The following is a 27370-nucleotide window of genomic DNA, read 5'->3' as shown; positions in this document are numbered from 1 at the left end:
ATAGATAGATAGATAGATAGATAAACAGATAGATAGATAGATAAACAGAAAGATAGATAGACAGATAGATAGATAAACAGATAGATAGATAGATAGATAGATAGATAGATAGTTAGACAGACAGACAGACAGATAGATAGATAAACAGATAGATAGATAGATAGATAGATAAACAGATAGATAGATAGATAGATAAACAGATAGATAGATAGATAGATAGATAGATAGATAGATAGATAGATAGATAGTTAGACAGACAGACAGACAGATAGATAGATAGATAAACAGATAGATAGATAGATAGATAGATAGTCAGACAGACAGACAGAGAGACAGACAGACAGATAGATAGATAGATAGATAGATAGATAGATAGATAGATAAACAGATAGATAGATAGATAGATAGATAGATAGATAGATAGATAGATAGATAGATAAACAGATAGATAGATAGATAGATAGATAGTTAGACAGACAGACAGACAGACAGATAGATAGATAGATAGATAGATAGATAGATAGATAGATAGATAGATAGATAGATAGATAGATAGTTAGACAGACAGACAGACAGATAGATAGATAGATAAACAGATAGATAGATAGATAGATAGATAGATAGATAGATAGATAGATAGATAGATAAACAGATAGATAGATAGATAGATAGATAGATAGATAGATAGATAGATAGATAGATAGATAGATAGATAGATAGATAGATAGATATTTAAATATTTAAATATTTATACATATAAATGATGTGATCCAAAGTGCATTTGAACAGCGGTGAAACACTTTCTTATGATGAGTTACATTCATACGAGCAGACAGAGAAGTACGTTTGAAGTACCTTTGGAGAAGAAGAAATAGAAATATGTGTAGTGGTCTAAGCACATAACTGGTAATCTGGTAATCAGAAGGACACTGGTTTGAACCCCACAGTCACCACCATTGTGTCCTTGAGCAAGGCACTTAACTCCAGGTTGCTCCGGGGGGATTGTCCCTGTAATAAGTGCACTGTAAGTCGCTTTGGATAAAAGCATCTGCCAAATGCATAAATGTAAACGTAAATAAACCTTGTGTAAATTGTTAGCTTTATGCTAAGCTAAAATGCTATTTCTAGTCAATTTACATCAAGAAAATTCACGTTGGATCATAATTTCTTTTTCTAGTAAGATCTTTGATATTAGGGCAAAAATCATATTCTTGATAATATTTTTTTTATTGTTTTCCTGTAAAAATATCTAAAAATCCTTCAGACAAGATCAATTTGATTGATCTTGTTTTAGAAACAACACTGCATAAGATATTTGGGGTTTTCAGAAAAAACGTTACAAATGATATTTTACAGCATGTATTCTGTTATCTGTAGCGGAATACATTTCAAACGTAACCCTCCCAACCCTGCCCTTTCAGTATCTTAAGGTCCACAAAGGATCAATGAAAGTGTGTTTTGGTGAATAGAAGAGTGTTTCCCCAACACACAAACAGTAATCCAAGATAAATGCCCACCTAAAGAGGTGTCGGACGGGGGCACATTATTGTGAGAGAGAGCGGCCACACTTTCTTGAACTGAAAAGTGTCACTCCAATTTGTCTCGCACTGTGGAGCAATGGAAGTTTTTCTATTTCACGACAGCAACCGACAGCCCTCAGAAAGCAAGAATACAAAGAGACAAAGGGGAAAAGTGTGTCAATTCAGTCAATTCAAGAGAGAAAGACAGAAAGAAAGAGAGAGCTACAAAGCACTTTACGATGGCATGAGACCTTATAAATAACACATTATGACATAATTTCTGCTCTAAGCAAAAAAATACATTAAAATTTAATTAAAGCTATATTTAAAAAAGCTGCAAAATCACTTAATTCTAATATTTATTACGGGAATTCACCAAAATAAATAATTTATTTGCGTATGGTGATGCTTTAGCACGCAGGTCACTAACACATTATACAAATCCAAAATAGTTTGCACATGCCAAAAATCATGATTTGTCTGAATTTCTAATAAATGCAAACTGAACCGTAGATGATAATTTCACACTCAATCTTGAAAAACAGATATGATATTTCTAAAGAATATTATATAGTTTTTTACAAGTATCGCTGCAGTTCTGAGGTAAAAAGTCCACCGTGTGGCGCTAAAAGCGAGTTATATTTTCTCCCAAACAGATGAGGTTTTAAAGGTTTATTGTCTACCGAGTTTCAAATCAACAAAACCAACCTCCCTACCCCTAAACATTCAACCTAAACCTAACTGATAGTCATAATAGGCAAATGTGAGATGAAAAATGCAATTGCTGAAGCAATCACGTCATTTTGTGTTGCTTCTATGACACTTTCAGATCACATGTCGACTCGAGTGCTCTTCAGGACTCGTACTCCAGTTTGTATCGCAAGAGCAATGCTCTTTAAGTTGAGCTACCATGCAATTTAATCGCAGATGAACAAGCTTGGAAATGTAGCTGGTTATTTACTGATCTATCTACTGTAAGTACATCACTATATAAGTGAAGTGTTAAGATGTCATAAGACAGCATTGTGTGAGGAACAGGCTGAAAAGTAAGTGTTTATGAATGGATAATCTGCCATTTTGCTCATGATTTGTGTGAATGGAAATAAAAGTAAATATAGCTGCAAGCAGCGATACCACGGTCAAGCCAGTTATCGGCACCATGAGCAGCAAAAGAAGCTTTGTGACATTTGGTTAGAGTACGATGAACAGTGAATGTGGAGTTAGAAATGTGGAGTGGTGGTGGCGTAGTGGCTAAAGCACAGGGCTGTTAAATAGGTCACAGGTTCTAACCCCACAGCCACCACCATTGTGTCCTTGAGCAAGGCACTTAACTCCAGGTTGCTCCGGGGGGATTGTCCCTGTAATAATTGCACTGTAAGTCGCTTTGGATAAAAGCGTCTACCAAATGCATAAATGTAAATGTAAATGTAGAAAAAGTACGATTTCAATTATAAAAAAAACGTATTTATTTTAAAATTAGCTAGTTCTTAGAATTTTTGTCCAGTATGTGGCACTGTTCTGAAACTGCTGAGGTACTATCTGGGCATGATGGTTATCATGCAAGAAAGTGTTCAAGCGTTATAAGCCAAAATAGCAATTTTTCTATCTCCTGACCAGTAGGGGGCAGTACACCAAAATGCTGCAGGTAACCTCAGGGCCTAATGGTGATGACACGTACCAAGTTTCGTCCCAATTCCTCAAAGTGTTTTGGAGATACAGCCTCTAGATCAATTTAGCATATTCTTCGAATTCGTTGAAGTGCCATTCGAAAACGGTATGGTTTATAAAAATAATAAGAGAATAAGTTGTCATGAGTGCCTCTAGATGATGCAGGCCAATTTATGTGCAAATCGGACAAATGGCCTAGGACGAGTTTGAAAAAGTAGGTTTTTCAGAAAATTCAATATGGCCGACGTCCAAAATGTCCGACATAGGAATGTTTCATATCGTTGGACTCGCTACACCTGAGTGAATCTAATGAGACCAATTTTATGATTTTATGACAAACTGTTCCGAAGTTATAAGCAAAAATTCCTTTTTTGATATCTCGTGAACAGTAGGGGGCAGTGCACCAAAATGCTGATGACATGTACCAAGTTTTGTCCCAATCCCTCAGAGCGTTGCGGAGATACAGTCTCAAGTTCAATTTTGCACGGTCTTCGTCGAATTCGTTGAAGCGCCATTCGAAAACGGTATGGTTTATCAAAATTCAGTGAATCGATTTTAGTTTTGAGTGCCTCTAGATGACGCAGGCCAATTTTCATGCAAATCGTACAAACGGCCTAGGACGACTTCGAAAAAGTCGTTTTTTCAGAAAATTCTAAATGGCGGAAACATTTTAATGATGGAAAATGCAGCCAAGGAATCAGAAGAAAAATAATTTTGTTTCTAGGACTCATAGTTCAAAAGTTATTAACATAAACGTGAGTGCAAAATTTGGGCAGTTGGTGGCGCTACAGGGATTGAGGTAGATATGCCAAATTTGCTGTGGTAACAGATTAGACTGTCCTCTATCTGTGTCCCAAATTTCATAACTTTCCCGTAAGCAGTTCTATAGACTCAAGAGCGGAAGCAGAATAATAATAATAGGAAAACTATTATTAATTCGGGGCATGACCCCACAGTCTCAAAATGATGAGTGCTATCTAAACGATAAACTTCCCGTGCCGAAACTGTGGTCACAATTAGAACCATACACATTAATGTGATAATCCTTTTTAACACAAATATAATCAACGTTGCTTATGTCTACATGTGTTCTAAACCAAAGATTAAAACAACACAGAACTGTTGTTGTAGCATTAAACCAAACAAATCACAGACGGCTGATTCAGTCTCATGACACAATGAATCATTCTAATCGCAGCTCAAATAATGGACCTTGGCAAGACAATGACGGGGAAATAAAACAACAGAATAATGTTACATTTCTTTCTTTTTTCGTGTTTAATGAATGGCATAACTATAAGCTTTCCATAAATCATCAGTCAAAGACCTGCCAAAGTCAAACTCTCAATCTTCCATCCATCATATTAATCTCTCTCTATCTCTCTCTCCATTCTCTTTGCTTGTCTCTTTCTCTTTCTCTCTCGCTTGCTCTTGAATACTCTCAATTTATACGTGCAGGGCTACGAGTCAGCCTTCCCATGAAGCATTTGTGCAAGAGAATATATTATTAACATAAATAATTTGTATGAAGAGTTGATATAAAAAGAAATTACATACATTTCTGACTGTCTTAGTGTTTGGTTAGCTTAGCTTTGTTTAACATAATTTTTAATTTCAGATTTTAAATGTGGTTTCAGACTTTTGGACCTCACTGTATGTAATATTTCCAGACCAGCTAAATCACTTTCGACACACGTCATATTTCTCGGAATTCGTCTGCTCAGTAACAACATGGGCGACAGGATTATTGAAAATAAATAAATAAACAAATAAATAAATAAAAAAAAACAACACAAAATGCTAAGAGCCTTGGACAAGGAGAGATTGGGAAATAAAGATACAAAGAGGAAAAACTGTTTTAGTGGTTAAGTTGATCAAAATGAAGAGCCCCTCCATTGCCATCTGGTTCTGAGTTTTAATTCTTAGGTACCCAGCATGCATGCAAAGATGAAGGATTGCCCCGTGTTAACCTGGCAAAACATATAATCACAAAATACAGGAAAAAGCTCAAATCTCATAGTCGGAAATCCCAATGTTACAATAAGCATTTTTATTCCATGTGTAATGGATGTGAAATTGTTGAATGTTTTTTATTGGCAGCAGAATAATTTTTTCAGAACTTTTTACTTATTTACAAAAAACAAAAAAAAATGAAACCAATAAAGAATAATAATAATAATAATAATAATAATAATAATAATAATGTGAACATTTTTAATCAGCAGTAAATCTGTTCTTTGCTATGGCAAGAATCAATATTACCATTGTTCACACTTAAGGCCAGTTTATACTTCTTCTGCACTGCACATGTGCACATCAGGCAAAAGGATAAGAGATTTGTTCAAGTATTACACTTTGGTGTTAACTCGTCTTGCATGGTTTGTGCTATAGACAAATGATACCTCAAATCATGCTGCTTAAAAGGAGAGTGTAGTATTACAGTGGTATTGCATAGTGATGTAGTACATTTCTAAGCGATCATGCTTAAGATTGTTGCCTGGCGAACAACAAAAATCCCATAAACTCACATTGAGGGTTGGACTGCAGCAATATCAAGGGAACAGAATATTATAGATAATTTCACTTTGGCCAGTAAGCAACCACTCAGAACACCCTAGCACCTGCATAATAACAGACTAAAAACCACTCTGAACACCCTAGCAACTGAAAAAAAAGATCAAGAAAAAAATCACATAGACTTACATTTAAGGTTGGACCGCAGCAATATCAATAGAGACTTTCACTTTGGCCAGTAAGATACAAATGCACTGCAACACACTAAAAGGACTCAAAACACCTTGGCAACTGCATAGTAAGGCACTAAAACCACTCAGAACAACCTGTAAAAGGGCATACCAATGTCCGTAAAACAATGTAAAACGCCCTGGCAACTGCATAGCAACACTCCAAAACAACTCAGAACACACTGGCAAATGCATAGCAATGCACTACTTCACATGAAGAACACCCTGGCAACTGCATAGCAACACTCCAAAACCACTCAGAACACCCTGTAAAAGGGCATAGCAATGCACTAAAAACAACACAAAACACCTTGGCAACTGGATAGCAACACCATAAAACCACCCAGAATACCCTGTAAAGGGCATAGCAAGGCACTAAAAAAACACAAAACACCTTAGCAACTGCATAGCAACACCATAAAACCACCCAGAATACCCTGTAAAAGGGCATAGCAATGCACTAAGAACTACACAAAACACCTTGGCAACTGGATAGCAAAACCCTAAAACCACCCAGAATACCCTGTAAAGGGCATAGCAAGGCACTAAAAAAAACACAAAACACCTTAGCAACTGCATAGCAACACTATAAAACCACCCAGAATACCCTGTAAAAGGGCATAGCAATGCACTAAAAACTACACAAAACACCATGGCAACTGCATAGCATCACTCCAAAACCACCCAGAATACCCTGTAAAGGGGCATAGCAATGAACTAAAAACAACACAAAGCACCATGGCAACTGCATAGCAACACTCCAAAACCACTCAGAATACCCTGTAAAGGGGCATAGCAATGAACTAAAAACAACACAAAACACCATGGCAACTGCATAGCAACACTCCAAAACCACCCAGAATACCCTGTAAAGGGGCATAGCAATGAACTAAAAACAACACAAAACACCATGGCAACTGCATAGCAACACTCCAAAACCACCCAGAATACCCTGTAAAGGGGCATAGCAATGAACTAAAAACAACACAAAACACCATGGCAACTGCATAGCAACACTCCAAAACCACCCAGAATACCCTGTAAAGGGGCATAGCAATGAACTAAAAACAACACAAAACACCATGGCAACTGCATAGCAACACTCCAAAACCACCCAGAATACCCTGTAAAGGGGCATAGCAATGAACTAAAAACAACACAAAACACCATGGCATAGCAACACTCCAAAACCACTCAGAATACCCTGTAAAAGGGCATAGCAATGAACTAAAAACAACACAAAACACCTTGGCAACTGCATAGCAACACTCCAAAACCACTCAGAACACCCTGTAAAAGGGCATAGCATGCACTAAAAACAACACAAAACACCTTGGCAACTGCATAGCAACACCCTAAAACCACCCAGAATACCCTGTAAAAGGGCATAGCAATGTACTAAAAACAACGCAAAACACCTTGGCAACTGCATAGCAACACCATAAAACCACCCAGAATACCCTGTAAAAGGGCATAGCAATGCAATAAAACAACACAAAACACCATGGCAACTGCATAGCAACACTCCAAAACCACCCAGAATACCCTGTAAAGGGGCATAGCAATGAACTAAAAACAACACAAAACACCTTGGCAACTGCATAGCAACACTCCAAAACTACCCAGAATACCCTGTAAAGGGGCATAGCAATGTACTTAAAACAACACAAAACACCTTGGCAACTGCATAGCAACACTCCAAAACCACTCAGAACACCCTGTAAAAGGGCATAGCAATGTACTAAAAACAACACAAAACACCTTGGCAACTGCATAGCAACACCCTAAAACCACCCAGAATACCCTGTAAAAGGGCATAGCAATGTACTAAAAACAATGCAAAACACCTTAGCAACTGCATAGCAACACCATAAAACCACCCATAATACCCTGTAAAAGGGCATAGCAATGCAATAAAACAACACAAAACACCTTAGCAACTGCATAGCAACACCATAAAACTACCCATAATACCCTATAAAAGGGCATAGCAATGCAATAAAACAACACAAAACACCTTGGCAACTGCATAGCAACACCCTAAAACCACCCAGAATACCCTGTAAAAGGGCATAGCAATGTACTAAAAACAACGCAAAACACCTTAGCAACTGCATAGCAACACCATAAAACCACCCATAATACCCTGTAAAAGGGCATAGCAATGCAATAAAACAACACAAAACACCTTGGCAACTGCATAGCAACACTCCAAAACCACCCAGAATACCCTGTAAAGGGGCATAGCAATGAACTAAAAACAACACAAAACACCTTGGCAACTGCATAGCAACACTCCAAAACTACCCAGAATACCCTGTAAAGGGGCATAGCAATGTACTAAAAACAACACAAAACACCTTGGCAACTGCATAGCAACACTCCAAAACCACTCAGAACACCCTGTAAAAGGGCATAGCAATGTACTAAAAACAACACAAAACACCTTGGCAACTGCATAGCAACACCCTAAAACCACCCAGAATACCCTGTAAAAGGGCATAGCAATGTACTAAAAACAATGCAAAACACCTTAGCAACTGCATAGCAACACCATAAAACCACCCAGAATACCCTGTAAAAGGGCATAGCAATGTACTAAAAACAATGCAAAACACCTTAGCAACTGCATAGCAACACCATAAAACCACCCATAATACCCTGTAAAAGGGCATAGCAATGCAATAAAACAACACAAAACACCTTGGCAACTGCATAGCAACACTCCAAAACCACCCAGAATACCCTGTAAAGGGGCATAGCAATGAACTAAAAACAACACAAAACACCTTGGCAACTGCATATCAACACTCCAAAACTACCCAGAATACCCTGTAAAGGGGCATAGCAATGTACTAAAAACAACACAAAACACCTTGGCAACTGCATAGCAACACTCCAAAACCACTCAGAACACCCTGTAAAAGGGCATAGCAATGTACTAAAAACAACACAAAACACCTTGGCAACTGCATAGCAACACCCTAAAACCACCCAGAATACCCTGTAAAAGGGCATAGCAATGTACTAAAAACAATGCAAAACACCTTAGCAACTGCATAGCAACACCATAAAACCACCCATAATACCCTGTAAAAGGGCATAGCAATGCAATAAAACAACACAAAACACCTTAGCAACTGCATAGCAACACCATAAAACTACCCATAATACCCTATAAAAGGGCACAGCAATGCAATAAAACAACACAAAACACCTTGGCAACTGCATAGCAACACCCTAAAACCACCCAGAATACCCTGTAAAAGGGCATAGCAATGTACTAAAAACAACGCAAAACACCTTAGCAACTGCATAGCAACACCATAAAACCACCCATAATACCCTGTAAAAGGGCATAGCAATGCAATAAAACAACACAAAACACCTTGGCAACTGCATAGCAATGCACTCAGAACTTGAACTACTTGTATGGAACAAAAAATAATTGTAAGTGTTTAATGTAATAATTAATGATACAGTATATTCTATTAGGCAGCATCCCACTAAATGTCACAAGTCATACCAGCCTTTTAATGAAAACTGGAATCTAATATTCACACATCAGATTCAATTTGTTCTGTTTACTTACAGCAAATGATGTTTAAGTTACTCATTATAACAAATTATGCTACGTTCCTTTGAATGACCGTGGATGGAGAAGGGGGCGAAAGAAAGAACTGGTGCCATGACCTGGAGTTGAAGAATATAAGCACATATATAGACAGAGAGAAAGAGACAGAATCAGGAGAGAAGGGTGGGCAGAAAAGGGCGAGAGTGCACAAAGAGGAAGAGGAAGTTTAATTGGGGTCTTGTTTTAGTTGCCGTCACTCCAATAAAACAGTATGTTTCCTGAGGCATTATAAGTGCTGGAAACAATGACCTACATTCAGTCTACAACATCCCTTCCTCCCCGAAGAGACCTTCACAGTCAGTTTACAATGATCCTGAGTCAGCTTACAAAGTAAACATATTTTGTCTGACACATTTTGAAATAAATCTTTAGTGTGTTTCATAATCTTTCATTTTCCGACCCCTTGTCTCCAACAACCGGTCATTCCCAATAGACAAAATTAAGTCACACCCAACTGCTTTGTCTCAAATATTGCATTGTCTTAAAATATTTATTTGAATTTCCCATTTCACTAGTACATACTGCAAGTCATATTACAGATGCAAAATGCAAGGAAAATTAAACATCCAGCTAGAGATCTGATGCAGTTTGATTGAACTAGACATTTGTTTCAGTAATGTTTCAATAATAAAATATTTATTTGATTCTGTTGAGACGTCAAAACTGCTGTTGGATAGCAACAACATTATGCTTGAATGCAAATTGAATGACAATTAATAACAATTACCTCTGTAATAACATCAACATCATCATCATTGATGTCACAACAGCGATAATTATCAGTGACATCATTCAACAATTAGTCATTGTTATAAAACTATGACATACAATGATTTCAAAAATGCATATACACAAACATTTAATCTAGATCACTCAGTCAGTCTCTCACATATTCACCATAACAGCCATTTTAAACTCCTTCCTTAATAAACACACCCCTCCATTTGATAAACTCTTTTAGCTTGTTATTATTCATGCCTGAGAGGAAGCCAGTTGCCGCAGTGTAGCACATCCGTGCTCGATTCGCCATTAAACGATCATGAGTCACAGAGAAAATTACATATTTTTCCATCATATTACAGTTTCAGATGCATATTTGCTCAGAGTTTGTTTTTCAATGATAATATGGGCGTCCTTAATGTTATGCATCCAGGATTGTTGGCCTACACAATCTGCCACAGAATGAAAGTGTGGATGTATTGTTATGATATTCGTCCGTAAGCTGGAAGGCTACAACGGATGGATGAATGGAATTGTTTTAATAAGGGGAAGGACATCTGGGGCCACCACCAGCAACGAGAGCTTCAGCCAAAGGCTTTCAGCACAAATAAAGAACACAAGCGTTAAAATGCTGACCTTGGCGCTCTTTTACGCGAAACTAAAAACGAACAAATTAGTGAAAAAAGAAATTCTTCATGGCAATGGAATGTCAGTAATGTGACGATAACAAGTCAAATAGCTTAAAACAAATCTAATCTGCTAGGGTATCTAAATCAGGGAATAGAAATACGCATTTATGAAAACAAACAAAAACTAGCCTAACTACGTAATGTGTCGTAACCAAACTAACTAATTAGCAAACTATCTATCTTGAAAGAAATGACTTGCAAGATTTACTTGATTTTTATTTCACAGGTTTTTGTCTACTTAACTTCATGACATAATATTGATTAAAGTAAATTTAACTTAAACATTTAATTAATACATTTACTCTGATGAACTTGGTACTTAAATAAACATAAGTTCATAGTAAGTTGCCATTTTACCATTTCACATTTTGAACTTTCCTTAAAAACATGTTTAACCATGTACCACATGACATACAGGAGCGTGCAATATGTGTGCTATGTAGTCTATTAAACAACATCATCTTCCATTACTGGCAACAAAATCAAGATACAGTGCTGCTCATGCAGACCTCAACACTTGGTGCACAAAACAGGATGACAATTAACGGGTAATTTTAAGTAGGAAATGACCTTCAGACTGCACAAAACAAGAGGTTACCGAATGGAACAACAAAATCAACTGTACAAATGGTGAAATGGTTCACTTGCAAACAGTGAAAGCCTGATGCATGCTTGAAAAACCAGCTTCGAAAAGTTGTCAAATTCACTGATTTTATTTACCTGTGAAATTGACTAAATTATCAAATAAATATGACTTTTTAGTTTTTTTTTTAGGTTTTTACTTTAGGATTAATACATGATGATGGACTATAAGGATAACAAACTATCATGAATGATGCAGTATTTATACATTTTCTATTTGAGTTCCTGTTCCGGCAGCTGCTAGCAAGCTGCACAAGCCTGTGTTAGTAGCTTGCCAACAGCTTAGCATTGCTTGTTCTTATACGTTCATTGTTTTATCCTTTGCCATTTAACTGCGTGCTTAGTTTTTTTTCCACTTTTCTACTGTTTCAACTACATGTATTTTACAGCGCACACACATTTCTCTCTTTTTTTTTTTGCTTCTCTACATCTCGTGTCTCAACTCTATGCATTAGTTTTCTTCTCTGTGTTTTACACTGATTATTGCATCAATCTCAAACATCTGCTGATCAGGAACTACATCGAACCACATCGATCTTAAATCCTCGCCACTCAAGAACAACCATAACAATAACAACTAACAATTGTGGTAATCATGGCATCCGCTCATGTTATTTCTTCCAGCACTGCATGCCACATTGTTTACTATAGCTTCTTCCATCAACAGTGAGGGATTCACATGTTATAAATGTAGGCTGAAGAAGTTTAATGAGTTAGTGACACGTATCTGAACGCTAGTGGAGGTCAGTGAGAAAGAGAAGCCGGTAGATACTGTTTCCGATGTGGGTAGTACAGCGAGCAACACACACTTTGGTTCTGGCTGTAGAGCCCCCGCAGCAGGGCATTTGGGTGACGTCTCTGTGACATAATCGCTCAGCAAAACAACACCACTCTCCTGTTCCTGTTAAGGTTTCAAAATCTTCGATTCTCCCCAATCAGTGACGCACCCACTGAGAATCATGCTGAAAGAGCCCTTGTTATTGGTGATTCTATTGTAAGAAAGGTGGAAATAGAGACCCCAGATACTATTGTTAAATGCATTTAACAATAGTTAATCTGACATAAGATCAAATTTGCAAGTCCTGGCTAATGCTAAAAGTGGATTTTATAAAAATATTAGTCTTGTCGGCACAAACGATGTCTGGCTTCGCCAGTCAGAGATCACTAAAGATAATGTGAACTTACAAAAACGGTGTCAGACATTGTAATATACTCTGGCCCCCACCATGCTTGTCGTGGTGACAAGTTTTACCATAGATTAGTGTCACTGAATGGCTGGGTGTCTGAGTGGTGTCCGGAGAATAGCATAGGATTTATAGACAATTGGAAGTGTTTAGACTTGAACAAATAAAGAGAGATGGACTCCATCCTCCAGGGAAGGTGCCGCTCTCCTCTACAGTAATTTGGCTCATAGTCGTAATAGTGATAGTATTTGACTAACTGGGGTCCAGGTCAGGAAGCAGACAAACTGGTTAAACCGAACGTCTGCTAGCTGCCTTGAGACATCACACTGATCACATAAACTACAACACATAGAGACTGGAACACCTAGATATCATAAAGAGAACGTGTCTGTTCCCCGAACTACCAAACCCCTCACTAAATCATTTAGAAATGTTTTTATTACAGTCAAACTTGGAAAAAACAACAAAATTAAAGATAAACAACATATAAAGGTAGAGCTACTAAACATTATCTCTTATAAATTAATTTATTACAGATCAGACAAAATGTGACAGGACCAACTCATCGCCATAATCATACGCTAGATTTAATTCTGTCATATGAAGTTGATGTTGATACTATAGAAATTCTACCAGAGAGCGATGACATCTCGGATCATTATCTCATCACTTATTTGCTGCAATCAGCTAATGCCAATCAGTCTACACCACACTAAAGATAGCTTTACTAATAATCTTCCAGAATTGTCTTACATACTCATGTAATAACAGAAAATATAAATGCAGTCTTCTGTAGCATTCTTGATAGTGCCCTGACAATGGTACAATGATCACACTCATGCTCTCAAGAGAGCAACTTGAAAAATGTGAAGAAAAAGTGGAAGAATACAAAATTAGAGGAATTTTGCAGTGCAGGGTAGTATAGTGTCTGTAGCAACAGACAGGCACTAAAAGCTGTCAGGTCAGCATATTTTAGCAAACTCATAGAAAATAACCACAACAATCATAGGTGATTATTCAGTACTGTGGCTAAATTGGTTAGGAATAAAACATCGACTGAACAGATCCCCATCGCAGCACAATATTAATGACTTTATGAATTTCTTTAATGATAAAATAGAAATCATCAGAAATAAAATTGAAATTATGCAATCATCTGTCACAGCATCTCAGAAGACAGTGTCTCATCATTTTCCTCACGGGCAACTTCAGTCCTTCATTGTCATATATCATGAAGAGCTAACAAAACGTTTCGAAAAATCAAAAGCCACAACATGTAAGTTAGAATCAATACCAACTAAGCTCTTAAAAGAGGTATCCCTGTAATCTCAGAACCTCTTCTTAATATTATTAACTCCTCGCTATCCTAAGGACATGTCTCAAGAAACTTTAAAATGGCAGTTATCAAACCTCTTATTAAGAAGCCACAGCTTCAGCCTGGCGAATTGGCTAATTATAGACTGATTTCCAATCTCCCATTTATGTCGAAAATACTAGAAAAGGTAGTGTCCTTCCAACTTTTTCTACAGAGAAATGGTATATATGAACAATTTCGCAATTGTTCATATATACCACCGTTTTGAGATGTTTGTGTTTTTATTTGTCCTTCGCATAATTCAGGATTATGATCCCTTCCACTGTGTCACAACAATCTGACCCAGCACACTCAAATATTACATCACCACATTCAAGTGCACACACACACACACACACACACACACACACACACACACACACACACACACACACACACACACACACACACACATATATACACACACACACACACACACACACACATTTATTATGCTATATTATTGTTATATGGTGCTAATTACTATAGACTAACCCTACCCCTAAAAGAAAGCTTTTTGCATTTTTATAATTAAAACATTATTTACTGTATTTACGAATTGTTTTCCAAATGAAGATGTCCCAAAATGTCACAAAAGGGAGGTTTAGTCATATTTAGCCCACTTTTGGGGATAATTTTGTCCCCAAACACACAATGTCAGTTCGCTCCATGTGAACTCACCTGAGAAGAAGTTCTTAGCTCGCAGGTAACTGACACTCAAACGCAGGATGGAGAGTTTGTCCAGGCTGCTGGTAACCTCTTCGGGAAATGGAAGGAGGCTGGCCAACTGGTCCAACTCAGAGTTTAACCGGTCTCGATGACGTTTGGACGGGTTTGATTTCACACCTTCAGCTGTGGAATGTTTCACCCTGAAAACAAAAGCACACTTTGTAAAAAACATATTTTAAGATCATATACAACACACACACTTGTCCTTCTATTATGGTGGGGAATAAGGATGTTTTCTATCCCCAAAAACGTACCCCTATAAACATAGTCCACACAATAGCCTTTTTGCATGTATTTTATTTCTATTATTAAGTAGGGTACTTTTTTTTCTTTCTATTTTATACCATTTTCCTCATGGAGACCTTTGGCTTGTCCCAACAATGTAAGCAAAACCTGACCCACACACATACAGAAAGCTAATTATAATAAAAATATAGGCTACTAACCCTACCCTCACAAATATATTTTTACAATTCTGTCCCTAAGAGAGCTAGAGCCCTACTACACACTAGTCTGTTACTGTAAATACACTCATTTAGTCAAGCAGGCAAGTCACTAGGACCAAATCTCAAACAATATGTAAAACACATATATGAAATATATATTCATATATGGCTTTCACTGATATAAAAAGTCACATCCTTGTACACAAATTCAACATATATTTCATGCTACAAAAATGTCCCAAATACTAGTGGAAAGGTAATATATATACCGTTACTGTATATACATTAATGATACTATAATTGTAATATATGAACTATAATTTAATGTATTTTCATATATGGCCATGTCAGAATTTTGTAATGGTGATTTCATCACACAAATGACACTCAAAAGACACAAAGGTCCGATGAATAAGGATCATCTGTGCATAATTTTTGTGCATAAAATTTATGTATAAATCGATTATTAAAAATACGTGACGTATGAATGTTGTACTTACAAAATATATACATATCTGAATCATTTGAGGAGATATTAAAACCAATGACAGGTGTGTATTTGTTTAAAATAATGAAGATAATATTTCGCATGAATTATTAAATATCTCATATAATATTTATCAGTACAGATTGCCGTCGAAATACATTTACTTTATATTAGTAATAAGCAATTTAAGCAATGTTGTAAATCGACGAAAATAACTCGCATTTAAACGTAAATTAGCGGTCACCCTATATGAAATAAAATGTAATTAAATATGAATAAATATTTAAGTAGAAACATAAAAATGTTTGTTTGTGTAAGGTGTACAAAAATCACTTTTTATTTGATTAAAAATATAATAAAATATTATGGCATTTTTTTTAATTTAATTTTTAATTTAATTTAAAGTAGCTACTGCAATTGTTTCATTTGAACGAAAAATGACAACTATTTACACAAAAATATGATGCATAGGTTTATACATTAAACACTATATTAACACACAAACCCAACGGCTTATATTCATATCAATGCCGATTAAATTACCTTAAGTGAATAATAGCAGTGAAATATAAATATTTATTTTTGACAGATGGGCCTGTAAGAGAGATTACATCCAATTTAGGTCAAATTATCATTACAGCAAACTGTGTTCAGTTTTTTTGGTTTCCGGCCAGAAATCAACAGAAAAACTTTTTGACAGATATATATATATATATATATATATATATATATAAGCAAATAATAAGCAAAAAAAATAATAATAATAATAAATAAATAAATAAATAAATAAATAAATAAATAAATATATATATATATATATATATATATATATATATATATATATATATATATATATATATATATATATATATATATATATTATTTTATTTATTATTATTTTTTGCTTATTATTTGTTTGTATTATCTAATGTTGGGTTAATAATATTCAGTTTACATACATGCATCATAAACACTTTATTACAACTTACGTTCTTTGCACTGGTTTTCTCCTTTTCCGTCCTGCATACATGTTTAAGACTTCAATAAAAACTCTTTAGATCCAAAAAAATTCAACCCACAAATGATAACCAGGCCCACTAATATACGGGATCCCTCCTGTCTATTTTTTACTTAAAATAAGAAAAATCTCCAAATTTGCTGTGCAGGTCATGGGTGTTAAAATCCAAAGTCGACGTTCAATATAAAAATCATAATTATAATATTGTTGCTTATTGCAATAACAGGCACGAAATGCTGCAGCATAATTGCAAAAAAGTTGTCCTTTCTGCAGTTTCAGCATTCAAATGCACAGTGAGAGCAGGTGCACATCCGCTTCTTCATCCTTGTGCGGCGGAGTTTGTACAAACAACCCTCCAAAGTCATATTCATGGAGAAAACAATAAATCACAATCTATATATATACACAGTGTGGGCACAATAATCCAAATCCAGAGTCATAATTTGTCCCCGCTTCGCGTCTAATTCATTTTTGACCGAGCTGCTCCACTAAGTCCCCCAACTGCGCGCCCCCGACGAGTCAGGTCAGCGGCACGCGCATTCGGTTGACTGGCACAGATTTGCGCAGGAGCGCGAGCAGAGCTGCAAAGGCCGCGACTTAAAGGCAAAGGGGGAAAATCCCCTGCGATTGGTCAGCTGAGATCAACATTACGAATGAATGCTGAAAGCTTGGCTCATTAATATTAAATACATCATGTGACCTTCCTCCTGCATCCCTGTCTGATTTGCTGAAAGGCAAACTGGCGCAAATCAACTGGCTAATTTAAAGAATCCTACTATGGCTCATGAATATTAATAGATATATATATATATATTTTATACTACAGCCAATTTTTGTAATGCATTTTAATTGTATTATATATTTTTTTTATAATATATATTTTTTACATTTATATTTATTCAAGTATAACTATTTAATCATTATAAAATGAATGATTATTTAAGTGGCTTTCTCAGCAAATATTTTTGTATGCAGTTAATTGTGATTAATTAGTCAGCATACCATGTAATTAATAAGATTTAAAAAAAGGTTAATCAATTGACAGCACTAATATACTGCATATATATATATATATATATATATATATATACACACACACACACACACACACACACACACACACACACACACACACACACACACACACACACACACGTGGCCAAAAGTTTGGCATAATGTACAGATTTTGTATTTTCTTATGGAAAGAAATGGGTATTTTTATTCACGGTAGCATTCAACTGATCACAATTTATAGTCAGGACATTAATTAATGTGAAAAATTACTATTCCTCCATGAAAAAACAATCCTCCATGTGCAGCAATGACAGCTTTGCAGATCCTTGTTATTCTAGCGGTCAGTTTGTCCAGATACTCCGGTGACCTTTCACCCCACACTTCCTGTAGCACTTGACCTTTCACCCCACACTTCCTGTAGCACTTGCCATAGATGTGTCTGTCTTGTTGGGCACTTCTCACACACCTCACAGTCTAGCTGATCCCACAAAAGCTCAATGGGGTTAAGATCCATAACACTCTTTTCCAATTATCTGTTGTCCAATGTCTGTGTTTCTTTGCCCACTCAAACCTTTTCTTTTTGTTTTTCTGTTTCAAAAGTGTATTTTTCTTTGCAATTCTTCCCATAAGTCCTCCTGAGTCTTCTCTTTGCTGTTGTTCATGAAACTGGTGTTGAGCGGGTAGAATTCAATGAAGCTGTCAGCGGAGGACATGTGAGGCGTCTATTTCTCAAACTAGAGACTCTGATGTACTTATCCTCTTGTTTAGTTGTACATCTGGTCTTCCACATCTCTTCCTGTCCTGGTTAGAGACAGTTGTCCTTTGTCTTTGAAGACTGTAGTTACACCTTTGTATGAAATCTTCAGTTGTTAGGCAATTTCAAGCATTGTACAGCCTTCATTCCTCAAAACAGTGATTGACTGACGAGTTTCTAGAAAATACTGTTTCTTTTTTTGCCATTTTTGACCTAATATTGACCTTAAGACATGCCAGTCTATTGTATACTGTGGCAACTCAAAAACAAAAACAAAGACAATGTTAAGCTTCATTTAATGAACAAAATATCTTTCAACTGTGTTTGATATAATGGAAAGTGATTTTCTAGTACCAAATGATCAATGATTACGCAAGAATAAGGTGTTGGAGTGATGCTGCTGTCTAGATTTGATCAAAAATGACTTTTTTCAAATAGTGATGGTGTTGTTTTTTAGTGAAGGAGGCACAAGTCAAAATGTATAATTGTGGTAATCAACATAATGCCACAAATGCTGTCAATTGATCTTAAGTTGTTTTAAACCCAGACTATTACTTCGATAGGTATGTTTTACATACATAAATGAAATAGTCTGATTCCAAACATTTTGACTTCGTCCATCAAATGAAGCAGCATAGCTTGTTGTTTGGCCACTGTGCCCAGTTCAGCCGATATGAAGTTCAGAGATTTTATAATCTCCTCCAACTCCTCCTCAACTGCAATACTGGTTTTCTTCTGGGACATTATTGTTAAGTTTGTTTCGCTTTTGTTTGTGTTAGAGTAGCTGCACTCCACAGGGCATTTATTGACTATAATGACAGTATTAAACAATAGTTATTTTAGGATCACAGCAAAGTCACTTGAAGTATATGCAAGCTTCTGGCTTTAAACACACATCTGTTTATCCGCATGAATTTCCAGGGGATTAATGAATAAAAGATGATTCAATAGAGTTTGACCATCTTCCCCAGTTAGTTGTAAAATGCCTTATAAAATTGTGGCCAATTGCACAGTGTTGGAACAAGGATACCTATATGCAAGCTCTTATTACAAAATATTACAAATAGATTTGGCACTTGTTGCCAATTGAACTTTTCAAAGCGTGACTACTGAATCTGATCAAGTGATAGTTCATCCCAAAATGACATTTGATCAAATGGTTGGGTTAAATGAAACCAACCTTCATAAATTCTCATTTTAGACATTCAGTAGCACTGAAATGGTCTATTACTGGCACACATGTAGAGTATGTACATTTGCACCACCATGTGGTAAACCTGTGGCCAATACAACCCTATGATAAAGCCAAAACATCAACAGTCAACCTATGTATCAGCCCGTCCATCCTACGTCATTAAAAATGATTAGAAATGAATGTTTTCAAAGCCAAAAGTTGAAGCATCATCACATATGCATGCATGAATAACACTTTAATGTGTAATATGTGGTGAATGTTTGCATTTAGAAAGATGTTCTAATAAAAAGATCCACTAAAGTCTTTTGAGTCATCGACCCCCTTTAATATGATAAAGATATCAATATTGAGAGCCACAACAAAAAGTTAATAATTTGATAATACAAAACAAACATGAGCTATATTATATATATATATATGTATATAATATAGATGTGTGTGTACAGCCTGTATTTGTGGGACATCCATTAACGTATATAGATTTTACAGTTGTGCAGAACAATGTACAAAATAGTATATATACACTGCCTGGCCAAAAATAAAAGTCGCATACTCTAATATTTCATTGGACCACCTTTAGCTTTGATTACATCGGACATTCGTCATGGCATTGTTTCAACAACGTTGAACAACATTTATTTACATCCAGAGTTGCGTTCATTTTTGGCCGAGATCTTGTATTGATGACGGGAGAGTTGAACCACTCCGTAAAGTCTAAAATCCCAAAGACTTTCATTGGGGTTAAGGTCAGGACTCTGTAGTGGCCAATTCATGAGTGAAAATGATTCCTGAACCACTCTTTCACAATTTAGCCCAATGAATCTTATCATTGTCATCCTGGAATATGCCCGTGCCATCAGGGAAGAAAAAAATCAATTGATGGGATAACCTGGTCATTCAGTACATTCAGGTAGTCAGATGACCTCATTTTATTGCCGCATTATGTTGCTGAGCCTTGACCGGTCCAATTGAAGCAACCCCAGATCATAATACTGCCTCCGGAGGCTTGTACATTGAGGTATGCATGACGGGTGCATCGCTTCATGCACTTCCCTTCTTACCCTGATGTGGCCATCACTTTAGAATAGGGTCAATCTGGACTCTTCAGACCACATGACCTTTTTCCATTGCTCCACAGTCCAATCTTTATGCTCCCTAGCAAACTGAAGTCGGTTTTCCGATAAGCCTCACTAACAAGTGGCTTTCTTGTGGCCACACAGCTGTTTAGTCCCAATCCTGTAAGTTCTCGTCGCATTGTGTGTGTGTGGAAATACTCTTAATTTCACTATTAAACATAGCCGTGAGTTCAACTGTCGATGTCTTACGATGTGACTTCAAGCGCGATCATTCGAGATTTTTCAGACCACGTTTCTTCCTCAAAGCTCTTGGTTCACCACTATCCTTCCAGTTTTTAATAATACGTTGGACAGTTCTTAACCCAATCCCAGTGATTTCAGCAAACTCCTTAGTTGTTTTCTTTGCTTGATGCAGGCCAATAATTTGCCCCTTCTGGAACACAGTAACATCTTTTCCACAACCACGGGATACATCTAACGACATGGTTGTTTAAGAAATGAGAAGCTACACACTGCATCAGTTAGGGTTAAAATAATTGTTGCCAGCTGAAACATATTAATCACTGCAATAATGATCCAATCATAGGCTCTTAAGTATCTGCTAAACTTTTTTTTTGGCCAGGCAGCGTAGTACATGTATAAGCATTTACAATGCTGGGTGAAAAGAAAGAAATAAACAAGCATAGAAACATACAATGATACATCAAATAAACAAAGATACTGCATTTAATGATAGACCTCATAAACACGTTACGCAAGCGTCAAGCAAGTGCAATAATTTCTTTCTAAAGGATGCATAGTTTAGTGGTGATGGAGGAGGGTATCCTAAAATGTGTTGTATGAATAGACAATATTTGGCACATGGTGAGTTAAATGTTAGGTAGTTCTATGAAATATGTGTATTGATATTGTACAGATTATAAAACTGTTGTAACAAATGGCACTGTTGGCAAAGGAAATGAAAGTGTCGTTTTTTTGGATCACTTAACCTTATCCAGTCAAAAATTACTAATGTTGAGGCACCTTTATGAAACCACTCTAAAATAAAGAGTAACTTGAGAGATATGGATGAATCGTGTTGAACACGAAACTGCATAAAACGTTTCCTAGCCAGGCGCAAATATTTATCTGATGACATTGAAAGCGAAAAAGCTTACACAAGCCATTTAAAACATATTTAATGTTTAATATACAGAGCTATGTGAAGCAGAATTGCGATGCGACCAATGACGGACAAACTTTTCTGTCGTGCATTATGTCACGATCGTGGCTGGTTAGGATGAAAACTCAAGGATACACTCAAGGAGTTGCCTGGTTAGGATGCAATGTTATATAAATTTTAAGGCAATAAAACAGAATCAGAACAAAATAAATGCATGGCTATTATTTGTGCGTATTTATTCCTATGAACCAACGTTACTAATTAATAGTCAACGAAGTGATTCATGAACCAACTATTAATCATACATTCACTGAGCAATTTACCAACCTCTGCTCTAAACCAGCTGACACCTGACGAACAAATACAAAACGTTTTATTTACACAACATGAAAGCCAAAACTAATTTCCATTAGCGCTCAGCACGAACGAAAACTAAAAACGCAACAAAAGTTGCTAATCTCGGAAATGAAAGCAGTTTTAAGCACTCGGATGAATTAAGTTATGAAGACAGTCGGGCGAGTCTTGAACTGAGAGGCTATGTACAACACTTGGCATACTAGCATACCCTAGCATAACCGGTTTAGTCCATGCTAACAACAATCAGTTGTTAAAAAAAAGTGGCTTCTCAGATTCAATTATAGATGCCATTTCAAATCCTTTGCTCCTCTGCAAGCCAAGATCATTTCAGCCAAAAAGAGAGAAAAAAGGAAGGCAATAAGTGAAATATCCTTGGGGAGAAAGAAATTAAGGCACAGAGTGTTCCCATTTTAAATGATTAAAGGAACATTTTTGGGTGCATGACTTTGAGGGTACTATATATACACAGTTTTCGCCATTATCATCACATCATACTTTCAAGAAAGTACAATATCTCACAAGCAGAAGCACTACAACATTCTACACGCAAATTAAGGCAAAGGGTTCATATAAAATTACTTTCAAAAAGTAGGTAGCAATTAGACTTTTACAATAAAACCAATCAGTCATATTTCCCTAGCTAAGAGAAATGTTTCACACAAATCTGTTTTGATATTTGTCTACACATTCGTAATGCTATTATACAATCTCATAAAATGGCTTTATATTCTACTAAAATAAGGCACAAAGGGGCCTGCAAATGTTGGACCTCAATCATGAAATACAAGCAGAACTTTATTACGGTTGTGGAAACTTCTTGCGACACATTGTGACAAATTATTCGCAAGAGTGGTTTTACGTGTTGGGTTCGAATCCACCTTAGTGGAGTCTGAGTCAAGTCCGAGTCTTTAAACAATCGAGTCAAGACCGAATCCATAACAGGCCGAGTCCGAGTTGAGTCCGAATGAACCTGTTCATGAATCTGAATTCAAATTGTAACCGTAAACTCTGTACATTTTTGTCTCTATCTGTCAACTGATTTGGGGAAAAAATGAGTCAGCGTAGTAGTTAGCATTTGCTGAGAATTTACACGACTGACAGGATGACATAGGTATGCCCTGGTAACCAGATACATTTCAGCTGATTTGCTGAAGACTAGAATGAATCGTCAAATCAACGTGCGACGCAACAAAATAGATTTTCTTCTCTGCAAACGATACCAGAGACAATAGCGAGAAAGACAATTTAATTTATGAAGAAACAATCAGTGACCCTACCAAAAACCGGGACGTCTGATCACCCAATGTAGAATTCAATTATAAACAAAACATTTCGCTGCCCAAAATAACTTCATATTTCATTGTGTATTTTATAGTGGAAAAAACATAATTTTTTTCTTTTTTTTAAGCAGCCCGTCAATGCCCTTAAAAGAGAAAAACAACAGGTGCTGTTTATCTGTTTTTCAGAGTTGCTGTCAGCTTTAGCAATAATAATTGTTTTCCCGACTGTTTAAAAAGTTCCAGTTAATTAATCAAGGACCAGTTCAAGCTGACAACACTGCGTGGACCACAAGAGACTACATGTGTGGAAACATTACGCCTAAAAAAACATGAATAGCCCAATATTAATACTATTTTTATGTATTTTTATATGTTGTTTCAGTAAACTTTGAGAGACATAATGTGGGTGATTTGACTTTATGAACTTCTTAACCACGACGAAACCACCGTCTTGGCTGCACAAACGCCGCGTGTGATTTTACCAGTTGTCAGGTCCCGTGCTGTGTGCGAAACTGCCTTGTAGTTTCTATTACATTGGCTACGTCTTTATGTGTTCGTTATGCCAGCCACTTCGATATTCGATGTTATACAGCAGTCTCCGTAATAACATGCAAGCGTATTGGTTGACTGAGTGTGCGGCTCTGCAGGTTTGTTTGTTCAACACGGTGATACAAACTCTGGTACGTCTATGACATCAGGGGGTACAGCAACTGCTTGCTGACAGAGTGTCCATTTATTTCTGTTTCGTTATTTTTATTTATTTATTTAGTTCATTGCATCACAAATCAAATGCCATGGACTCGGCCCAAAGGCTCGAGTCCGTGACCAGTCCATTAAAATTGGACCCGCGACTTGGATTCACAGATGGTACCCCAACTCTACGATATACACAGAAATTGGTACAACTCGTTTCCCATAAACGAGAGCCTTCAAGTGTTCACATTTCTGAGTAAATAATTTGTAAACCCATTCTTGTGTAAATCTGTTTAAAAGCGACAATTTAAATGTTTGTTTTACAAACATTTTGTACAGAAATTAGTTTGGCTTGTGTTTCATGAATGAGGCCCTTCTCTACGTACTAACATTTTTGGCTCCTGCTGTATTTCCTGATATATTAAGTCTTGATGACGGTATAGATTTACAAAGACGTAGTTCAAATTTCACTGTGGCCACAATCATTAAACATCTTAAAATCTTAAATATCGTTAAATCTTCTTATCATGATTATTTATTGTTGTTTGCGATCGTTCACTCTCGACTAAGGCTTTGACAACTAGTCTACTGCGTGTGTTCTGAAAACTCTCAAATTTCACTTGCTTCCTTTTACGGCAAATTTAGGCCTTCTTTCTGGAGGCAGGATATGCTCGGCTGGCTGGTGCAGTTGTCGTGGCACGTAACACGGTTTAAGAATGCCTAGAATTCTTCCATATAAGTGTTAAAGCAAAAGCAAACTAAAAGAAAAGAGCGTAGCGGTTATCAGCAAATTAAAAGTAGACAAAAATGGCTCATTGGCATTTCCATAGTTGCGATTATACGCATAAGAGTAAAAAATACATTTTTAAACAAACAAAACTGAACAAATAAATGATAAGCTGCATCTTAACATTCTGATATTGTTTTAATACACATGAAACATATGGTTAATGTAGCCATAAAAAGTGAAAAAAGCAGGGTGTCCAGAGAACTAAAGTCTTTACGTTTTTGTTTTTACTCCTTGATGACAGTGTTCCACAGCCAAAATAATAAAAGAAAAAAAGAGCCAGAGTTCGCTTGCATTGAAAATGTCCATGGGACAATCCAATTATATGTCGCTTTTTCCGCAAATCTGGCTGTCCAATTTTCTGGGTTTGATGGTGTTCGATAAGACCTTCAGCCTTTTGTTGCTGTTGTCCAGAAAGTCAATGTAGGTGGAACTTCAGGGCAGTTCTGGGACAATCTTGCCGTCAACATATCAGCAATTTGTTCCGACAGACCAAGGATGTCACGCAGGCAAATAGTAGAGTATTCGTTCCTATAGTACACCGTAAATACACACTCCATGGATTATTCGCGACAAAATGCGGTCTTGGGAGTCCAGTCAACTGCCAACATTAGGGTTTACATTAAGGTCTACGGGTGGGAAATTCCACCATCTTGAGTAGATAGGTAGCAAAACAAGAGGGTTTAGCTCAAGACTTTTCCCTCTCGATTGAGGACGCCTTTCCCTTTAGAGTTGAAATGGCATCTTGTGTGCACCTTGTATTGATTTCACCGAAATATTGTTGCAATTAAAAGGATCCACCGTTCCTTCTGCATACTTCAAAAATGAACTCTAGACTTCTCCACTATAAACACACACATATGCACTCGCTCACACACCTCTCCTTGCCATCACGCTCTCTTTTGCACTTTTTTCCTTGCCAGAATGATGCTAAAAAAAGATCTATCAGGGACGAACAGCATGCAGTAAAAAATAAATATTTCCATTTTGCAACTGCTTATTTCTCGTCAGAGAGGGTGTGAACTACTGAACAAGTAGACGAGAGATTAAAAAAGTGTGTGGTGGATGAGTGAGCTAAAATGCCTCTTAAAGATACTTAATATCTCATAGGCTTTCAGACAAGAGTCTCATCAGAAGCGTTAAGCATCTCTCTCTCTCAAGGGATGAACAAGTTGCGGTATTTATGCGTGCATACTATTTTTTATGACCGGTACTGCTTGTCAGACCGTTGACGTGGCAGTCACTGCAACGGGTGAGATAGGTCTCTTAATAGTCATAACAATTGCTTTGGTTGTTCTGGGAAAAGTATGTGGTTTCGTTGGCCAGCGAGGGAAAGTGGAACGTTCCTTTCTCCTCCAGTGGACTGTTTGCGATCTGTGGAGAGACAAAATGAAAACCATTAAAAGGAATGTTTTTCCCATTCTGTGGCAATCATGTCATGATGTTTATTAAGTTGTGCACTGGTAAGTTGTGTTGAAAACATTTATGGACTTCTGATGGCTTCCTTTATGATTTGTTAATGTACTTTTTTATAGAAAACATACATATCTTTTATGACTTTACTCAGCCATTGATTTTGATCACTCCAAGAGACAAGAAAAAACTTGGTTAAAATTACTACTTTCTGCCCACGTAATACCCTTCTGCCTAGGAAATGCTTTCTGGTCCTTGCACCTTGGTTATTTTTCGAGATAATGTCACTAATGCTGTTCTAAATCTAAAATGTCCACTTAAATTCAGCTAGGCTAAAAATGTTTTTAGCGCTAAACAAACTTTGAACTTGACCTGTCTGATGTAGCAAATATTTACATAATACCTGCTATGCTTTTGCTGGCTATATACAGTAAAAATAAACAACATGAAAATATTCTGATTAACATTAATGCACTTTTTATTTGACCATTAAAATTTGTGTTCAATATAAAGTGTGTGTCAGTAGAAAGTGGTTTGGTTACAATGGCAATTCAAAGTGCATTACATCTAAATTTTTAAGAAAATAGAAGACACATATTTTTTTTTTTTATAAATTAAGAACATGAAACAAGAATAAAAAGTAAAACACACATTGAGAAAAAGTTCCCACTCTCGGTACAGAGTGCGGGGTGTCTTAGGCCTCTTATTCAGGTCCTAACAGCAGCACCTCACTCAATCTCTCCACCAGACAGTCCCTAACAAAATCTACATATCTTACTTGTGTTGGTTGATCAAGTTTACATC

At 36.5% G+C, this 27370-nt stretch overlaps 2 protein-coding genes across 2 annotated transcripts in view; both read right to left on the bottom strand.

Annotated features, from left to right (window-relative positions):
- LOC127641353 (aryl hydrocarbon receptor-like) overlaps nt 1-16945 on the bottom strand; it is a 71033-nt gene extending 54088 nt beyond the window's left edge. Inside the window, exons 1-2 of the mRNA XM_052124314.1 lie at nt 16807-16945; nt 14837-15024 (exon numbers count right to left, since the gene is read on the bottom strand). Coding sequence (XP_051980274.1) covers nt 14837-15024; nt 16807-16847 — 229 coding nt within the window. The 5' untranslated portion in view covers nt 16848-16945. The remainder of the gene's footprint in view (nt 1-14836; nt 15025-16806) is intronic.
- A 3131-nt stretch (nt 16946-20076) lies between these two features.
- The window catches only part of ahr2 (aryl hydrocarbon receptor 2), an 89193-nt gene continuing 81899 nt past the window's right edge, over nt 20077-27370 (bottom strand). The window contains exon 11 of the mRNA XM_052123693.1: nt 20077-26527. Coding sequence (XP_051979653.1) covers nt 26420-26527 — 108 coding nt within the window. The 3' untranslated portion in view covers nt 20077-26419. The remainder of the gene's footprint in view (nt 26528-27370) is intronic.

The sequence above is a fragment of the Xyrauchen texanus genome, chromosome 50, assembly GCF_025860055.1.
Source record: "Xyrauchen texanus isolate HMW12.3.18 chromosome 50, RBS_HiC_50CHRs, whole genome shotgun sequence".
Lineage (NCBI taxonomy): Eukaryota > Metazoa > Chordata > Actinopteri > Cypriniformes > Catostomidae > Xyrauchen > Xyrauchen texanus.
Note: the sequence above shows the minus strand (reverse complement) of the source record. Positions and strands in the feature narration are given on the sequence as shown.